The 18,689-nt window shown below is 37.0% G+C and overlaps 1 protein-coding gene across 2 annotated transcripts in view; it reads right to left on the bottom strand.

Annotated features, from left to right (window-relative positions):
* The window catches only part of LOC127432142 (calpain-15-like), a 37,771-nt gene extending 21,138 nt beyond the window's left edge, over positions 1–16,633 (bottom strand). Inside the window, exon 1 of one of the 2 annotated variants that reach the window (XM_051682983.1) lies at positions 16,400–16,633. Coding sequence is in view for 1 of the 2 variants with exons in the window: in XM_051682982.1 (XP_051538942.1) it covers positions 5,778–5,959 (182 nt within the window). In the remaining variant the exon portion in view is untranslated. Of the gene's footprint in view, positions 1–5,777; positions 7,172–16,399 lie in introns of those variants that run through there. The other variant, XM_051682982.1, reaches the window with a different exon arrangement.
* Between the last annotated feature and the right edge of the window lie 2,056 nt (positions 16,634–18,689).

Genomic DNA, 18,689 nt, shown 5'->3' with positions numbered 1-18,689 from the left:
GAGAATGAAACTGGCGAGCACTTTAACATTATGAGCTCAAACGCGTCTGATGCGGCTCTGATATGCGGACCTTTTAAATGACACTGTAGTAGCACCATGACACATAACAATAAAAGGACTGTGATTGCTTGTTTACATGTTACAGACGCTTCACAAGCAAGCAGGTGATTCTCAGCACCCCCGCGTCCTAAGAAACAAATCGGCCAAACAGGAAAATTTACCAGTCGGTGCTGATAATGAAAAAATTCGGAATATTGGCTGATTTTTCGGCCTCGCTGATATATTGGTCGACCTCTAAATATAACTCAAAGAATAATGTTATACATTTACAATAGATAATTAAGATAGATAAATATGGATATATATTATTTCAAGATAGGCAGATATTATTTCTAGAAAGAAAGAAAAAAGATGATAGACAGACAGACAGAAAGATAGATAGAAAGATAGATTCCATTAATAAATACATATATATGTGGAATAATGGACAGATTTTGCTCTTATGGAAAGAAATTGGTACTTTTATTCACCAAAGTAGCATTCAACTGATCACGTATAGTCAGGACATTAATAACGTGAAAAATTACTATTACAATTTGAAAAAAAAATTCAGAACTTCTTTAAAAAATCCTACACGTGCAGCAATGACAGCTTTGCAGATCTTTGGCATTCTAGCTGTCAGTTTGTCCAGATACTCAGGTGACATTTCACCCCACACTTCCTGTAGCACATAGATGTGACTGTCTTGTCGGGCACTTCTCACGCACCTTACAGTCTAGCTGATCCCACAAAAGCTCAATGGGGTTAAGATCCAGAACACTCTTTTCCAATTATCTGTTGTCCAATGTCTGTGTTTCTTTGCCCACTCTAACCTTTTCTTTTTGTTTTACTGTTTCAAAAGTGGCTTTTTCTTTGCAATTCTTCCCATAAGGCCTGCACCCCTGAGTCTTCTCTTTACTGTTGTACATGAAACTGGTGTTGAGCGGGTAGAATTCAATGAAGCTGTCAGCTGAGGACATGTGAGGCGTCTATTTCTCAAACTAGAGACTCTGATGTACTTATCCTCTTGTTTAGTTGTACATCTGACCTTCCACATCTCTTTCTGTCCTTGTTAGAGCCAGTTGTCGTCTGTCTTTGAAGACTGTAGTGTACTCCTTTGTATGAAATCTTCAGTTTTTTTGGCAATTTCAAGCATTGTTATAGCCTTCACTCCTCAAAACAATGATTGACTGATGAGTTTCTAGAGAAAGCTGTTTCTTTTTTGCCATTTCTGACCTAATATTGACCTTAAGACATGCCAGTCTATTGCATACTGTAGCAACTCAAAAACAAACACAATGACAATGTTAAGCTTCATTTAATGAACCAAATCGCTTTCAGCAGTGTTTGATATAATGGCAAGTGATTTTCTAGTACCAAATTAGCAATTTAGCATGATTACTCAAGAATAAGGTGTTGGAGTGATGGCTTTTGATGACTTTTTCAAATAGTGATGGTGCTGTTTTTTACATCAGTAATGTCCTGACTATACTGTGTGATCAGCTGAATGCCACTTTGGTGAATTAAAGTACCAATTTCCCTCTGAAACAGCAACATTTTTACATTATTCCAAACTTTTGGCCGCCAGTGTATATATATATATATATATATATATATATATATTTAATACTTCGACTTTAATACTTTGATTTTATTTTTTTGCAGACTTGCAGTTACATATATATATATATATATATACATACACCGATCAGCCACAACATTAAGACCACCTGCCTAATATTGTGTAGGTCTCCCTCGTGCCGCCAACAGAATAGCATTCTGATATTATATTCTTCTCACCACAATTGTACAGAGTGGTTATCTGAGTTACCGTAGACTGTTTTGCGTGAAAATCACAGGAGATCAACAGTTACAGAAATACTCAAACCAGCCCATCTGGAACCAACAACATCTGGAACCAACAATCATGCCACGCTCCACATCACTGAGATTAAACTTTTTCATTTGAACATTAACTGAAGCTCCTGACCTGTATCTGCATGATTTTATACACTGCACTGCTGCCACACGATTGGCTGATTAGATAAACGCATGGATGATTGTTGGTGCCAGATGGGCTGTTTTGAGTATTTCTGTAACTGCTGATCTCCTGGGATTTCGTTTTAGCAGTAAGAATAATTCATATGCGTCTCGTCCTGTATTATGTATTCAAGCCGAGAGCTTGTAACTTCTGAAATGCTCTTCACTGAATGTACAGTACACAGCCAACCCATCGATTCTTTCTGCTGCGGTGTCAGTTGTTAAAAAGGTCGATGACAGGCCGTTTGTTTTACTCCTGGAACTTTTGGAAATGAACAGCCGCGTACAGCAGATGGTGCGGCAAAAATTACATATCTCCAAGCCTGACAGCTGTACCGCTGTTTTTGTTGAATCTTATGCTCGATGGATTGATTAAAGGGCTCGTATTCTACACTTCTGTGGCATTTTAATCTTTAATCTTTCCTGATGGCCACTTATTAGTTAGTCAAGATCTCTCACTCCTAAAACATAGCTTTTCACCCTCTCTCCGGGCCTTAGAGGGTATTTACACTTGGTCACTTCATGCATTTTTACTGATCGGATTGATATCCGATTGAAAAAGCATTTCATTTACACTTGGCCACACTAATGTGTCTCCACCAAATGGATTTAAATCAAAATTATATTTGCATAAAATATGGAGTTCACTTCTGTGATTATGCTAATGCCGGGAAGTGAATTTTACTTTTATCTAAATGTGATTTCATTATTTGATTCCAAGTGATTGTGCACGCTGTGTATTTTTCACCTTGGGGCTTGTGGTAGTTAAGATGTCCATGCGCGACATCTGCACTTATTGTGAGTGTTTAGTTTCAGTATCTTTAGCGATTTTCAGCAAATAAATTCTTAAAAATAAGTTCGGTCTCTCCTATAACGTGCATCCGTTTCTTACATAGTTATTATTTACAGCGTGACGCGAGCCTATGCAAATACTCGGCAACAGCTGTTATGTTTCGCATGTTCCCTTTGCTGACCTAGCGCTGTTTAGGTGGAGCAAAGTTTACAAAAGTGGCTTGAACAGCCAGATGCATTTACATTTGACCCGAGAGGTGGTTTAAGTGATCAGATTTAATATCAGTCTCGAATCAATCTTGAAAGACATTTACACTTGGTATATTCATGATCGAACAGCAATACGATCAGCAAAAATGCATGAAGTGACCAAGGGTAAATACGGCCTTAGAATTAAATAGGCTGTTTTTGCTAATGAACCTTTAGAGTCAACATGAAATGGCATTTGCAAACATTTCATTCCTTGACATATTTGAGTAAAACAGAATATTCATAGATAAAAAATAGATAACAAAAAAAAAAAAAAAAAAAAAAAAAAAAAAAACCGACGATGTCTTACAAATCTCCCGATGCGATTTGGACACTCACTGGCAGACGATGATCGACAATATCGGTAAATGGCAAAACCGTGGATCTGAGAAGTCGCCAAATATATTAAAGAGTAGCCCCAGGGTGTGAAATTTTCACCCACCACCCGCCAAATGCGACGAGCCTAAATCCAGCTCCTTATTTGCAAGCTCCTCGTCCAAATGCAGGTATTTCATGAGTGGGTAAGTTTGCTCATCTACCCGCAACAGTGGTGGGTGTCCTTTAAGACGTCTCAGAGTAACACATGACAAGAAATGCTGTTAAACACAAAGACAAGCACTTGAAGAGACACACTTGTTAAATTTTTAAGAACAGACAAAAGAAAAGCTCAAAGTTGAGTTCGCTTTATTTCCACGGAGCAGTTTGCGCTTATGCATTGTGAACACAACTCTGCAGGTTCGCTCATATATATCTTTGTATTAAATAAACAAAGACGACCATGTTCACCTTGAACCTAAAATTGAGTTCTATTTTCGTTTCTTTAGGCAGCATTAATGAAACACAATACAAACACAAATTCAATAAGAACACACATTTTGCAGAATTATTTTGTGAACACAAGGAAATGTATTAGGCTCACACCTAATATAAAAACTGGTGTTTTCTATTTGTTTAAGCACAGACTTAAAGTCGGTCTTAATTATAAGACATTTAGAATTGTCTCTAGTTTTTAATTTTTAGGCTATTAGTAATTTCCCACCTATTGTCGAAGACGAATACAAAATCAATAAAGCAAAAATATTCAACGACCCTTGACAGGGTTGACAATATAATCAGATATTGCAATATTTTTTAAGCCGATTATCGATAAAATATTTTTTACATATTGCCCAGCCCTAGATTGCAATGACATATGGAAGAAAGAAAGTCAAAAGGGTTTAGAACAACATGAGGGTGATTAAATGATGACAGAATATTTTTCATTTTTGGGTGAACTATCCCTTTAAATGAACATCAACACTTCAGTGGTTCTTTTATAGAGAAATAATTGCTAATGGAATTTCTCAACATGCATGAAAATCTGATTAATGTCTATAAAATGAAAAAGAACATGTCAAAGATCTGTGCATGGAGTGCCCCCTGGCACAGAGTGTTTAAAAGGAAAATCCTCTAGTAAAAGATGCCTACAGTCAAAGTGTCTGCAATGCCATCTGCTTAGTTCTGACCATCTGCTAACAACATACATTCATAATCTGTCAAAGATGTTTGAGCTATACACTGTTTTGACAGACACTTCATTAAACAGCACCAACAACCTTGTGCAGGTATTTATGCATCTGATTCCATTTCTACACTACTTCAAATCACCCAAAAAATGAACTTTCTGTTATAATTTACTCACCCTCAGGTTGTTTCAAACCCATTTGGCTTTCTTTCTTGCGTGGAACACAAATTGAGATGTTTTGCACCAAGTTCACGCTGTTTTTTTTTCCATACAATGAAAGCATACAGTGACCAGGAACTGCCAAGCACTATTAAAGCATCATAAAAGTAGTCCATACAACTTGTGAGTTTAAAGGGGTAGTTCACCAAAAAATGTATATTCTCTCATCATTTACTCACACTCATGCCATCCCAGATATGTATGACTTTCTTTCTTCTGCAGAACACAAATGAAGATTTTTACAAGAATATCTCAGCTCTGTAGATCCATATAATGCAAGTGAATGGTGACCAGACCTTTCAAGCTCCAAAAGGCACATAAAGGCAGCATAAAAGTTATCCATATGACTCCAGTGGTTTAATCCATGTCTTCAGGAGCAATATGATAGGTGTGAGTGAGAAACAGATAAATATTTAAGTCCTTTTTTACTATAAATCTCCACTTTCACTTTCAGATGTGAAAGTGCAACTAAACAGGCACCACATGTGGCTTTCAGATGTAAAAGTTAAAGTGGAGATTTAGAGTAAAAAGAGGACTTAAATTATGATCTGTTTCTCACCCACATCTATCATATTGCTTCTAAAGGCATGGATTAAACCACTGGAGTCATCTGGAGTACTTTTATGCTACCTTTATGTGCCTTTTGGAGCTACAAAAGTCTGGTCACCATTCACTTGCATTGTTTGGATCTACAGAGCTGATATATACTTAAAAAAAATCTTAATTTGTGTTCTGCAGAAGAAAGAATGTCATACACATCTGGGATGGCATTAGGGCGAGTAAATGATAAGAACATTTTCATTTGTGGGTGAACTGTTCCTTTAAATCTAAATTTGTGAGGAACAAACCAAAATTGATGTAGTTATTCACTGAAAAATGTCCCTTTCGCCACAGCTCTGAAATCTCACTCGCACTTCCCGTGCAAGCGTGTTACCTGCGTTCTCTGTGAGGAATGGGCTGCTGTTGTTGTTGGTGCGTGATGAAAGTGGTTCCCCACACCGGACTGCTGTGGCTGGTTCTGAGCCAACCCATTGGAGCGGCCGGCGGGAACGGAGCGGTACCAAACCCGTGATCTGATTCTCTGTCCGTGGTCAAAGACGAGGCTGAACTCCCCATAGCCACGACAACAAGCAACTTTTCAACACCCACACAGCGTCCCTTTCTCAGTTTAGTGGATCAAACATTTAATCTAGTCATTGTTTCCAGTTTTAGAGGGTGACCGACAGGAAGTCTGTTTGATTGACAGCATTCACACACGCATGCTGTGTGCAATGAAGTCTGTTTGCTAAAGATGCTCGCACGATCCACGGGTGCCGTTTCCCAAAGGTCTCCGAGGGCCACGGGCCCTTCAGCTCAACTTCACACCTGTCTGCCTGTGCTTCAGGTGATGTTTAACCTGCCGTAATCTCACCTGAGAGAGAGGATGACATTACAGGGGCAGTAAAATGCATCACTGAACCGCTAGAGACAAAAATATTCAGTTTACAAGTTTAAAAGATGCATTTTAATGCAGTCTACTCTCTTCAAGAGTGATGCATCGTTTCATTTGTTTATATGCATACATGTAAGTCACAGCACAGACTCTCTAATCATGTTCACGGCCTGTCTCTCTTTTTCTGTGGGTCATCTTTCCGCAGCTGTCTTACGATGAGTCACATTTCATCCAGGCTGCAGAAGCAAATGTTCCTTTCATCAGACAACAACCATCACCGTCCAATCCGAGTGTATCTATGCATGCGAGTCTGTTAGTGTATGTATATGCATCTAATTGTGCATGCATAACTGTGTAAGCCTGAATGTGCTTTGATGAGAGGGCCAAATTTGTAAAAATGAATAAATAATCGAGACTACAATTTCAGCTGTCACAACTACCTAATTGTGAAAAGTGTCATCTTGCATCAAAAAGTATTTTTTTTCCAGAAGTTTATCATTTTAACTAGCCAGATACTCCCTTCGGTGTATAATTTATTCCAAATTTACTTTGTTCTTTATGCCTCTAAAAGGGCCGATGTGAAACTGGCCATGCAGGCAACTAGTCCTGATTTACTGATGTATAATTTGCTTGTTTTGGATGTGTAGCCGACATAAAGAACACGGTATGCAGTCGCTTTACCTAAAATAAGTATTTCAAATGTAAATTATATTTATTGAATGTAAATAGGAAAATACGTTTTATGATTTTGGTCATAATCATGCAGCCCTAACTGTAAAAACTATTTTGTGAGGACATTATTTTTCTTTTAAGAAATTGCCAAATAAATGTCTTATTAAAACTTTCTAAGGGGTATGTGTTTAGGACACACCAATATACATATTTTGGCCAATACCAATAATTAACGTGTAATATAATATAATAATAAAAAAATAATAATAATAAAAAAAACTGCATTGGCACTTGATTAAGAATTATACTTTTTATGAATTCAATCAGGCACTGAAATTCTATTTTTAATAAATAGATGGATAACTTAAGTACTTTGTTAAAAAAAACAAAAAAACAAAAAAAGCACCTAATCTGCTTTCAATATTGGCCTAATCGGACCGGTATGACAGTAAATATATTGGCCAATACCAGTATATTGTCTATATCAATTAAATGTATGGTTATGTTGTAGAAAATATACCTCAATTTAACTTAAAATCAATAGAAACCAATAAGATGTCCTTAAATAAACACAAATCTGCGACTGTGCATGCATGCATGTGTGTCTCCAGAGTTAGTCCAGTCTAAAGTGGACTCAAATAGCACACAGAAGGTGTTTTCTGTGGTTGTGACCCAGTGCAGGTGTTCAGTGGTCAGACTGCAGGTGCTGCAGTAATTCTCCTCCTGTTTTTACAGATCCATCTTCATCTGAAGCTCGTGCAGATGTTCATAACGTGATAGCATTGGCTCATTGCGTCTCCACAGGCACGAGAGTATCAGGTTTGACACTCAGATCGTGACTATGAATATTTAACGGCACACAGAGAGAGAGTCTCCGGTGAGGTGCAGTGGTCTTGGGCCCGGTGAGGACGAGAGCGCTCCGGTCCCGCCGTTCAATCCCGGAGCGATGTGTGTTTTTACACCGGTCCCCGGTTAAAAGCCTCCGGATATCTCCTGATGATGAAAGACTCCCGTCCGGATGCTGTGCGCCGGTGTTTTTCTTCGGTCACTCATAATTCCTCTGGACCGGACGATGCTGCTGCTGCGCTCCGGTTAAGATCAGCCCGCATAAACACAGACAGCAGTAACTCCAGCTTTGCAAGCGTGCATCTCTTCACAGGGCTCGCGAGGGGAGCGTGCATGCGTCAAAAATGCGCAGAGGTGCATGCATACGTCGCAGTTGTTTTATTTTAATCGGTTCTTCATCAGCCTGTTTCTCTCTCCGGATTATGGAGACTCAGCAGCGCGCATGCGCAGATTCAATTCTCAGCCTCTGCTGGAGAACTCTCAATTTCAATTGTTTTTCTCTATAACACGCACAAAACGTAACTTGTCCGGGTCCCATCTTACCCCAAATAAAAGAAACCATTATATACCGTATATAGCCTGTTTATAGGAAAATGTGATATTAGGGATTCCAATGCCATTTAAAGGGATAGTCCCCCCCACCTAAAAAACAAACAAACAAACAAAAAAAAAAAAACCTGTCATCATTTACTCACCCTCATGTTGTTCCAAACCTGTATGGCTTTCATTCTTCCATGGAACACGTTTAGGAAGATGTTAGGCAAAATGTTAGCCTCAGTCACGATTCACTTTCATTGCATCGTTTTTTCCCCATAACATAAAGAAATTGAATGGTGACTGAAGGCCCCTCATGGCGAATATCTTCTTTCATTGCTCAGAGCCAAACTGAAGTACGAAACAGCTGCGCAATGCTATACCGTGTGTGAACATTAAGACACCTGCCACACCGCTGTGAGCATTTAAATAGGAGGGTGCTCAATGAAAAACCTAAACTAATCTGACATTAAAATGTGTTGTCAATGACTTCATGCCTCATTCTATGAGTAGAATTCACATGATCAGTAAAAGAAGCTGTTTTAACCATTTGATGATGATTTAAAGTAATATATATGCAGTAGATAATGTTTAATTTGTCTTGTTTACATTCTATATTCATGATGCTAATGCGCTAACATGCTATACGTGGCCATAATACAGTATGCACCGATTACACTCTGTTATTGTAATTTATGATGACACTGATACTACTGCAAAGATTGGTGTTAGTGGGCAGAATACAGATGAAAAATGATGATAACTTTGAGCAGATGTGTGAATGACAGCACAAGTGGACTTTAGAGTGTTTGAGAAGATTTGATTGCTTTTGTAGACTAATTAATCAAAATAAAATCGCATGACATGTTATTGGAAAATATCTCTATGTGAATGATAGTACAGATGTAGGTAACTTTGCACCAGCCCGCTAATAACTGCACGCCGGTGTGTTCATGTTGACTGATCTTTACTGACTGAACAACGTAAACAGAATGAGCTGTCGGCCTCAAAGTAGGTGGAGCTTCAGGTCACACCTACTGATGACATCCACCAATGGCAGTAAGAAGGTGTTCAGCAGCCGCTAAGAAGTTTTCCTGAAAGTTCGCACATGCAAGCCGTTGCAAACAACCGAAAACAATCCAAAAACACCTTCATTTTGCCAGATTTTGTTTGAAATGACGTCACACCCATTCCCTCTATGATTCTGTATGAAGTATACTGGGGCCTTGAGGCAGCAACAGAACTTTCATTTTTTTGGATGAACTATTCCTGTTAGCACATTTCAGCAACATATTCTCATTACTGTAATGCTTCCGAACATCTTAACTTTTGATTTTGTTCTTATTGATAAATCTCAGATTTTCAGAACTGTAATTCAGTAATATGAATCATCTAGTCGGACACATTTCTTTTCAGCATAAATTAAAACAAATACTATGATTATGTGCAACTACTACATAATGTAAATAATGTGGCGTTGTTTTGCATAATGAAAATAGGATCTTTTTCATTACAGTAATGGGACTTGGAGGAGAGTGATGAATTAACTGTCATGAAAATATTGTCACAATGCACAAATATTAATGCTTATAAAATAGGCTTCATTTTCTTATGTTATCATATACATATACAGTTGTGCTCAAAAGTCTGCACAGTGGTGATGGTATTCTTTTCACTATAGGCCTTGTTGACCCCTCTCCAAACATAGCGCTTATGGTTGTGACCATAAAGCTCTATTTTGGTCTCATCACTCCAAATTACAGTGTGCCAGAAGCTGTGAGGCGTATCAAGGTGTTGTCGGGCATATTGTAACCGGGCTTTTTTGTGGCATTGGCGCAGTAAAGGTTTCTTTCTGGCAACTCGACCATGCAGCTAATTTTTGTTCAAGTATCGTCATATTGTGCTCCTTGAAACAACCACACCATCTTTTTCCAGAGCAGCCTGTATTTCTCCTGAGGTTACCTGTGGGTTTTTCTTTGTATCCCGAACAATTCTTCTGGCCGTTGTGGCTGAAATCTTTCTTGGTCTACCTGACCTTGGCTTGGTATCAAGAGATCCCTGAATTTTCAACTTCTTAATAAGTGATTGAACAGTACTGACTGGCATTTTCAAGGCTTTGGATATCTTTTTATATCCTTTTCCATCTTTATAAAGTTCCATTACCTTGTTACGCAGGTCTTTTGACAGTTCTTTTCTGCTCCCCATGGCTCAGTATCTAGCCTGCTCAGTGCATCCACGTGAGAGCTAACAAACTCATTGACTATGTATACACAGACACTAATTGCAATTTAAAAAGTCACAGGTGTGGGAAATTAACCTTTAATTGCCATTTAAACCTGTGTGTGTCACTTTGTGTGTCTGTAACAAGGCTAAACATTCAAGGGTATGTAAACTTTTGATCAGGGCCATTTGGGTGATTTCTGTTACCATTATGATTTAAAAAGGAGCCAAACAACTATGTGATAATAAATGACTTCATATGATCACTATCCTTAAATAAAAGACAGTTTTGTTGCATGATCAGTCATATTTTCAAAATCAATGCCAAAATTTCACAATTTCTGCCAGGGTATGCAAACTTTTGAGCACAACTGTATATATGTGTGTGTGTGTGTGTGTGTGTGTGTGTATATATATATATATATATATATGTATATATATATATATATATACACACACACACACACACACACACACACACACAGGGCTTGACATTAAGCATTGTCATGTGCTTGTCCTCCGCACAAGTAAATTGGTCATTCACTTGTCCGGAGAGGAAGAAAAGGACATTTAAGTTAGACGCTCAAGTAACAAGTCAAAGTTTATGTTGTATATTTTTCTAAAATTACGACCGATGCCCAACCTAATAGTGTACATATGCAATCAACTCAATTCTCTGTGACAGAAATGTAAACTGCACTGGGTAGGGGAGGAGAATATTGTCATATGATAATTATTTTATGTTATGTATGGTAGTCAAATAAAGGAAATCAAATCCATCATTTACAGCAGTGATGCTCATAGTTCTGTGGAAAGAGATATACGTTTTCATCATGTTATTGTAGCAAGATCTACCATGTACAATAAAGGCTATACATTATCACAATAGCAACATTTCAGTAGTCTGTAGTGAAATTTGACGATTCTCAATACCAGCTTCAAAACCACAACAAATAACAACACTAACTAATATGATAATTATGGAAGAATGATTTCAAATTCTTAAGTAATTAAATAACAATAAAAAACAGCAATAAATAGAAATAGATTAAAAATAACAGAACAAATGAAGAAAATGTTTTTCAACAGCTTGAAAAGTTTTTAACAGCAGTATCAAGTATTCAATAAACATTCAGAATGAAATGCAACATAAAACTACTTCTGGTCTTCACTGTGTGATTATAATACAAAAAGTTACTCAGTCAAGAGCAGTGAGTGTTTTCATGTTTTCTTGTTTGATTATTATAATGACACACTATTAGCTTATATTTATATTTACAAGTGTGACATTTTAATACGAATCCGCTTTATTCTCCGCTGTTTACGTTCACTTTAGACATCATTCTCTGTGTTTACATCAATACCTCACCAAGACGGGCATTTTGGCCCGTTCAGGTGCGCATTAGCGTGAGCATTTTTGGAACACACACGCATGTTCAACACACACACATACACCGCCTGTCAATCAAACAGGGCGCAGCTGTTAATAGATCACTAGCGAATTATAAAGTTATGTGCTCTGGATTATTTTTAACAGCACAATAAGAATATGAACTTTGTAATAAGTGACACAGGCCTACCCTGTCACAAATATAGCTGGTTATTTTTTTTAATCGGTCTGCTTGTCCGGTCGGGCAAGTAAAATTCTCTTTCACTTGCCCCTTTAAAAATCCACTTGTCCCGGATAAGGATGCAACATGAGCCAGACATGTTCTTGACAGGCTATTAATGTAAATACTGTACATGCTGAATGACAATAAAATGAACCTTGAGCCTCATTTGTACGATTTTAGAGACCTCAGTAAAACCAAAAGGATGCTTCTTCTGTGAAAACAACCAACAAAACAACACTGGTCATGGTGGTAAATGATCTGGACCAATAATGGTTTGAACTGGATTCATAAACTAGAGAGTATAAGTCACCATTCACCATTGTGCTTTTGTGAACGGCACTTAACCTCAGTTTAGCTCCAGAGGACTCCCACCGCAATAGATGTACTGCAAGCCGCTTTGGATCTAAAAGCTTATGGTAAATAGTTAATAACTAACACCTCCAATTAATTATAGACATTTTTCAAGTAAGGGAAAAGCTTTTTTTTGTGTCCGTCTTTTTCTGTGCAATCAAGAGATGCATGTCCTTGATTGTTGTGCCGCGTTTCGCAATTTTTTTCAGCATCTCATTTAGACTCTTTGTCACTTTGAAAGGAAATGCAACCTTTAAAATGCGTCTCGCTGTTTTATTTGTTGCACTGTCTCTTTTAGCACAAGATCATCATCATCAGTGCTTGGCACACATCCAAAATTCAAATGCACATTTTAGCACTTGAATGCGTATTATCAAATTTCATCCAACTTGACTTCCACATTGTGATTTGTTTACGAGAAAAACAGGATATTCAATTAGAAAAAAAAATCTTGACTTGATTTTATCCATAGGGAATTAATAAGATGGGTAAAAAAAATACGTAAATAAGAGGGCATGGTGACCAGGTCATTTAGACCAGGAATGTGTATTAAGACAGTAAATAGGTTCAATACTGATTTCATGTTGAGTAATTATGCGTCATCTTTGAGTTTCCGTTTCCATTTTAAACAAATACAGATGCCCATTTTTTTCTGTAATTCTTTTTTTTGGGGGGGGGGATTTTTCCCTTTTTTCTCCCAATCTGGAATGCCCAATTCCCAACGTGCTTTTAAGTCCTAGTGGTCGCATAGTGATTCGTCTCAGTCCGGGTGGCGGAGGATGAATCCCAGATGCCTCCGCGTCTGAGACTGTCAATCTGCGCATCTTATCACGTGGCTTTTTGAGCGCATTACCACAGAGACATAGGCTTCATGCCATCCATCCACGCTCAACTCACCACGCGCCCCACCGAGAACGTTATAGCAACCACGAGGAGGTTACCCCATGTGACTCTACCCTCCCTAGCAACCAGGCCAATTTGGTTGCTTTGGAGACCTGGCTGGAGTCACTCAGCACGCCCTGGGATTTGAACTGGCATAGCGAACTAGCGAACCAGGGGTGGTAGCCAACATATTTACCACTGAGCTACCCAGGCCCCCCTTTTCTGTAATTCTTGTCTCTGATAAAACAACAAGATAAAATAAAACTTAAATTACATTTGTTGTATGTAGAGTATCGGAAAGTAGAGTTTGACTGATATATTGTTTTTTTGTTTTGTTTTTTAAATAATCTGTGCCCAAAATATGCTTTTTGGAACTATTGTTATCAGCTAAAATCTATGCTGATAGTTATCGATAGTTTTTCCCTAATTTCAAAATAAGAGTCCCCTGAGTGTTTCAGGCTTGTTTATACTTAAAAGTCCCGCGTTGTTCACAAAATCTTCATTTTTTTCTGGTAATTATTGGGGTTTTAATTGAATGATAAACTGCATCTGGGATTATATTAATTTAGAACTCTTTGTCTGTGCCCGTCTTAGTAAGGAAAGAATAATAACTTTTTTGACATTCTATAAATTGATTTTAAAAAACTTTCAGCCGATAAATCGGTTATCGTCCTCTCTCACCACCTTAGTTATCGGAATCGGCAAAATCCACTATTGGTTGACCTCTATCAGAAAGGACAGAAATATGTTTTGAGACTAGAAAGCCAACAGAGTCCCACCATCCATGTCATTTATACCAACTATTTAGATGCAGTATTAAATATTATTAATACAAAATGAAAATAAAAAATGTGTCAAATTGAACTGGGGCATTGGTAAATTTCATAGGTACAAAGATCATTAATGCATTCAGCTGTAATGCCTAATTAGTTATTTAAACATGATCTGTTTCCTATGTTCAAATAAACACACACACAACAAGGTGAATTGGGACAGTATAAGTGTAAGACACAGGAATTCCCACTCAGTCAATATATCCCAGCTCACAAAACCAGTCTGATAAACTCTTATGTCCAAACAACAAGCACATGCAACACAGCTATAGATTCTTGTGATGTGACAAAACCGATGTATAACTTATTGAAACCATAACAGAGTCCATTATGTACTGTGTTCACAATGACAAAGACAAATAACATACACAGTCAATCCATACACATATCTGACTGAGGCATGTGACAACTGCAGACTCATAGAGATTCATGAGAAAATGTGTCACTGCAGACACACACACACACACACACACACACACACACCCTGAAGCATGGTTGAGCTTGGAGATAGTAACGCTTAGGTCACGGGTTCAGTTCCCAGGTCAATGACATCACGGGTCTATAAAGTTACTCAAAAATACCTAAAAAAAACAATTCACACAAAACAATTACTTGAATACACCTCTACTATAATGAACATGTTTTCAATTCAGTTTAAAGTCATTGTCATATTTTTCTCTTTTTTAAAGTAAAAATGTCTTTTAGTATAACCGTCCGGAGACAGTAAAATAAAGCTCATTAAAAGCTGAAATTCTTGAAAAAAGAAATGTTGGCATGAGTAGTGCAGAATAATCTTTTACTATTATTTCTTCAAAAAAAAAAAAAAAAAAAGTGTTTTAAAAACTTTTGCCCACCAACTCAAAGTCAGGTGGTGTAACCAACAAGACTGTGTGTGAAGGTTTGTCATATAATATCAGATATTTTAAACGTATGAATAAAAAAGGCACATTTTATTCAGGTCAAATGGTGTAAAGGTAAGAAAAAAATCTTGAAATTCTTGACTCAAAATTTCATGATATTTGTTTGTTTTTACCTTGAAAAGCACGTTTGAAAACTTTTTTCAAAAAAGCTAATTTTGTAATTTTTTAAATTAATGATTACATTGCTTACACTCTGGTGTATTCAAGGTGCAAAGTTTTTCATACCTTTAACTTAATGTTTATACCACATTATATTTTTAAAGTAATATATATATATATATATACACACACACACACCATGACACACAAACATTTTATTTTATTTTTTAGAATATGCTATAAATGTTCTTTACAAATTCCCAAAGATCCCAAAGAGAGGCTTTGTCTCATTTGGGCCAATTTTGTGCCAAATCTATAGCAAAGGGTTCATTTACCCTGACAAACACACACACACACACACACACACACACACACACACACACACACACACACACTCTTAACGCCAGTTACACTGTAAATTCAGAGCCAACTGACCCATGAGAGATAGACAGATCAGTTCCTTCCAGCTGGATAGAGGAGAGACAGACAGAAAACTGAACAAATGAAACTATTGAAAGTACTTTGCCTTATCAATAAAGCTTCATTGAACATGAACTGATGGTGAAAATAAACAATTGACAAAGACTTAAGAGTGAAAGATATACACAGAAAACCCTGAATAATAATTGCTATTATTTATAATAAGCCTCTTCAAAGTGATTCATATAAACACTTTTCATAAACGTAATGAATGAGTAATAATGCCATTTAGACTTCCGTTAAACCGAACCTTCACACAAACCTGTTGACATTATTAGATTTCAGGCTTTATGATTTATGAGCACTTCACGTGCCCTCACTATATTTCACTATATTTGTGAGAACATTTATTTACACCCACAGCTCAAATTCACTTCCTACTTCAGAAGCATCGATCCAGATAATAAACCAGACCTTTAAACCACCATTAAACTCGAATTTAGAACGACCGCAACAATGACAGAATGTTACAATGTATCACTTTGAGAAAAGAAAAAAAACTTTAAAAGACGCGATACAATGTTACATTTGATGCCACTGTCGCTCAAGCAAGCATTTAAAGAGACAGATGCGGCAAAAACACATCTACATCAAATAACCTCAGCTGGACACGTTATGTTTTGTTATGATATTATGATCCATTTTAATCTTTAATAAAAAACGATCGATCTTACTAGCGAAGCACGGGCAGATGTTTGGATGGACTGATCTCCTCTTCCTTGATTTGCCCTTTAACTTTAGCGTCTGTGATCCAAAATGTGCAATTTCTTCCGAAATGTCTTCCAGAAATAGTTCATATTAATGCGTCTTCACCACCCATGTGCTTGTTTTTTCCGCCGATCCATGCTGGTGTGTAGATGAGTTGCTGTGTGACTGTGGTAGTTCAGATCTACTGCAGGATTCCTCATGCTCCTCGATGGAAATAATCGCTGAGAAAGCGATCGAAACGTTTTCGACGTAAATCCACAAACGATCACGGCGCTGCGCTACAACAGTTGGCGTAACTCTCTTTCAGAATACGGATTTCTAAAGCCCGTTTCCCAAAATGCATTTTGTCTATTGGAAAGAGAGGTGAATTCTTATTGGGAGGCAAATGTTGTCGAAGCATCACGCAAACTGGTCATTCCTCTAGGGGGCGCTCATGGGCTCAAAAAAAGCCGAATTTGATATTGAACTGCATTCTAATCTCAACACGACTTTTGCTTTATCTGAGGCATTTGTATGATAAAAATGTAACCTTTGTGCGTCAATTTTTTAAAAGTTACTCAGAGGTCCTTAGAGGACAAAAATGCCTGCGTCAAAAAACTGCCATAATAATAATATATATATCAATATTATTTTCCACTTTCAATTAGTTAATCTTTTTAACTAACATCAGTCCTGATCTTAACTACCAAATATTCATTCATTTTCAGGATTTTAACCCTTTAAATGCCAGTTTGTTTATATAATGCCACTGTTGTTTTTTACTCACACACACACACACACACACACACACACAAACACACACACACCCACACACACCCACACACAAACACACACACACACACACACACACACACACACACACACACATATATATATATATATATATATATATATATATATATATATATATATATATATATATATATATATATATTCCATATGCTAAATGCTAAGGGGAATTATTAATATTTTTTTCATATTTTATTTTATTTATTTATTTATTTATTTTTTTGGATAATCACAGTCTGGGATATGTCAGTGATTAGCAACAACATTGATTTTTATGCATTATTATTTTTTTGTGCAGTGTCAGATTGAAAAAAAAAAAAAAAAATCACTCAGGACCTTAGAGGACAAAAATGTCCACGTCAAAAAACTGCCATAAAAAATATTATATATTAATATTATTTTCCACTTTCACTGACTTAGATTTTTTTAACCAACATCAGTCCTGGTCATAACTACCAAATATTCATTCATTTTCAGGATTTTAACCCTTTAAATGCCCGTTTGTTTATATAACGCCACTGTTGTTTTTTACTCACACACACACACACACACACACACTTGCTCTATAATACAGCAAACAGAAAATAGGGAAAAAGCATGTATTTTCTCCATAGGCTAAACATGAGAAAAATGGCGCCATCTGGTGGAAAATGTAAAAAAATAAATACATTTTGAAGCCAGGGCTCCGTAATGAAAGCACAATATCATAGAATTCATGATTTTATGCTTTAATGGCACTGGGCACAAATATTGCAGTTTTAATGGGTTTCAATGGGGACATTTTTGTCCTGGAGGTCCTGAGTGTAACTATTTTGTGTACACAGTGTATTATAGATGCATTATAGTAACTGAGGTTGAAATATCAAAATTCCCCCAAAAATACACACCTCTGGCAAAATTTATGCCGTTGGAATTAACACAGACAAAATGATCGAAAAAACAAAAATTAAAAAGACAAAAATGTCCCGAAGGTTTAAAATCCTTTACATGTATGAATTTTATCTATTATAATAAATAAAAATACTCTCGAGTAATTTCTGTAAAATTGTCCCATGTGTTAATCACAAACGATAGTGATTGGTCCATTCTCACCAGCGCTGAGGAAAGTAACAGGAACCACGTGATAACGTTGTCTCAAGCTCACTGCTTCATTAACGGCCTAGACATTGATTTTACAGCTGAATAATGACACTGGGAAACTATAATGGCCGTTCAATTAAAAACACACAGCGAAAACTTAAAATAAAATAATTAGTATTGAAACCCGATCACATCTGACCGGGCCGCTAAGCCCCACCCCCTTTTTATAGCCAAAGTTCCATGCAGATTTCCACTCTACCCGCTTATTCGATTTCTATGAGGAACTCCCGGATGTTGTTAAATTGAGTTGGTCATCAAATCGCACTAAAACCGAAAATTGGGCTGTCCTAAATTACAAAAGTAGAAAGAGATGAAAAAGTTGATTCG

This window comes from Myxocyprinus asiaticus, chromosome 41 (assembly GCF_019703515.2).
Source record: "Myxocyprinus asiaticus isolate MX2 ecotype Aquarium Trade chromosome 41, UBuf_Myxa_2, whole genome shotgun sequence".
NCBI lineage: Eukaryota > Metazoa > Chordata > Actinopteri > Cypriniformes > Catostomidae > Myxocyprinus > Myxocyprinus asiaticus.
This window is presented reverse-complemented; position numbering and strand designations above follow the sequence as displayed.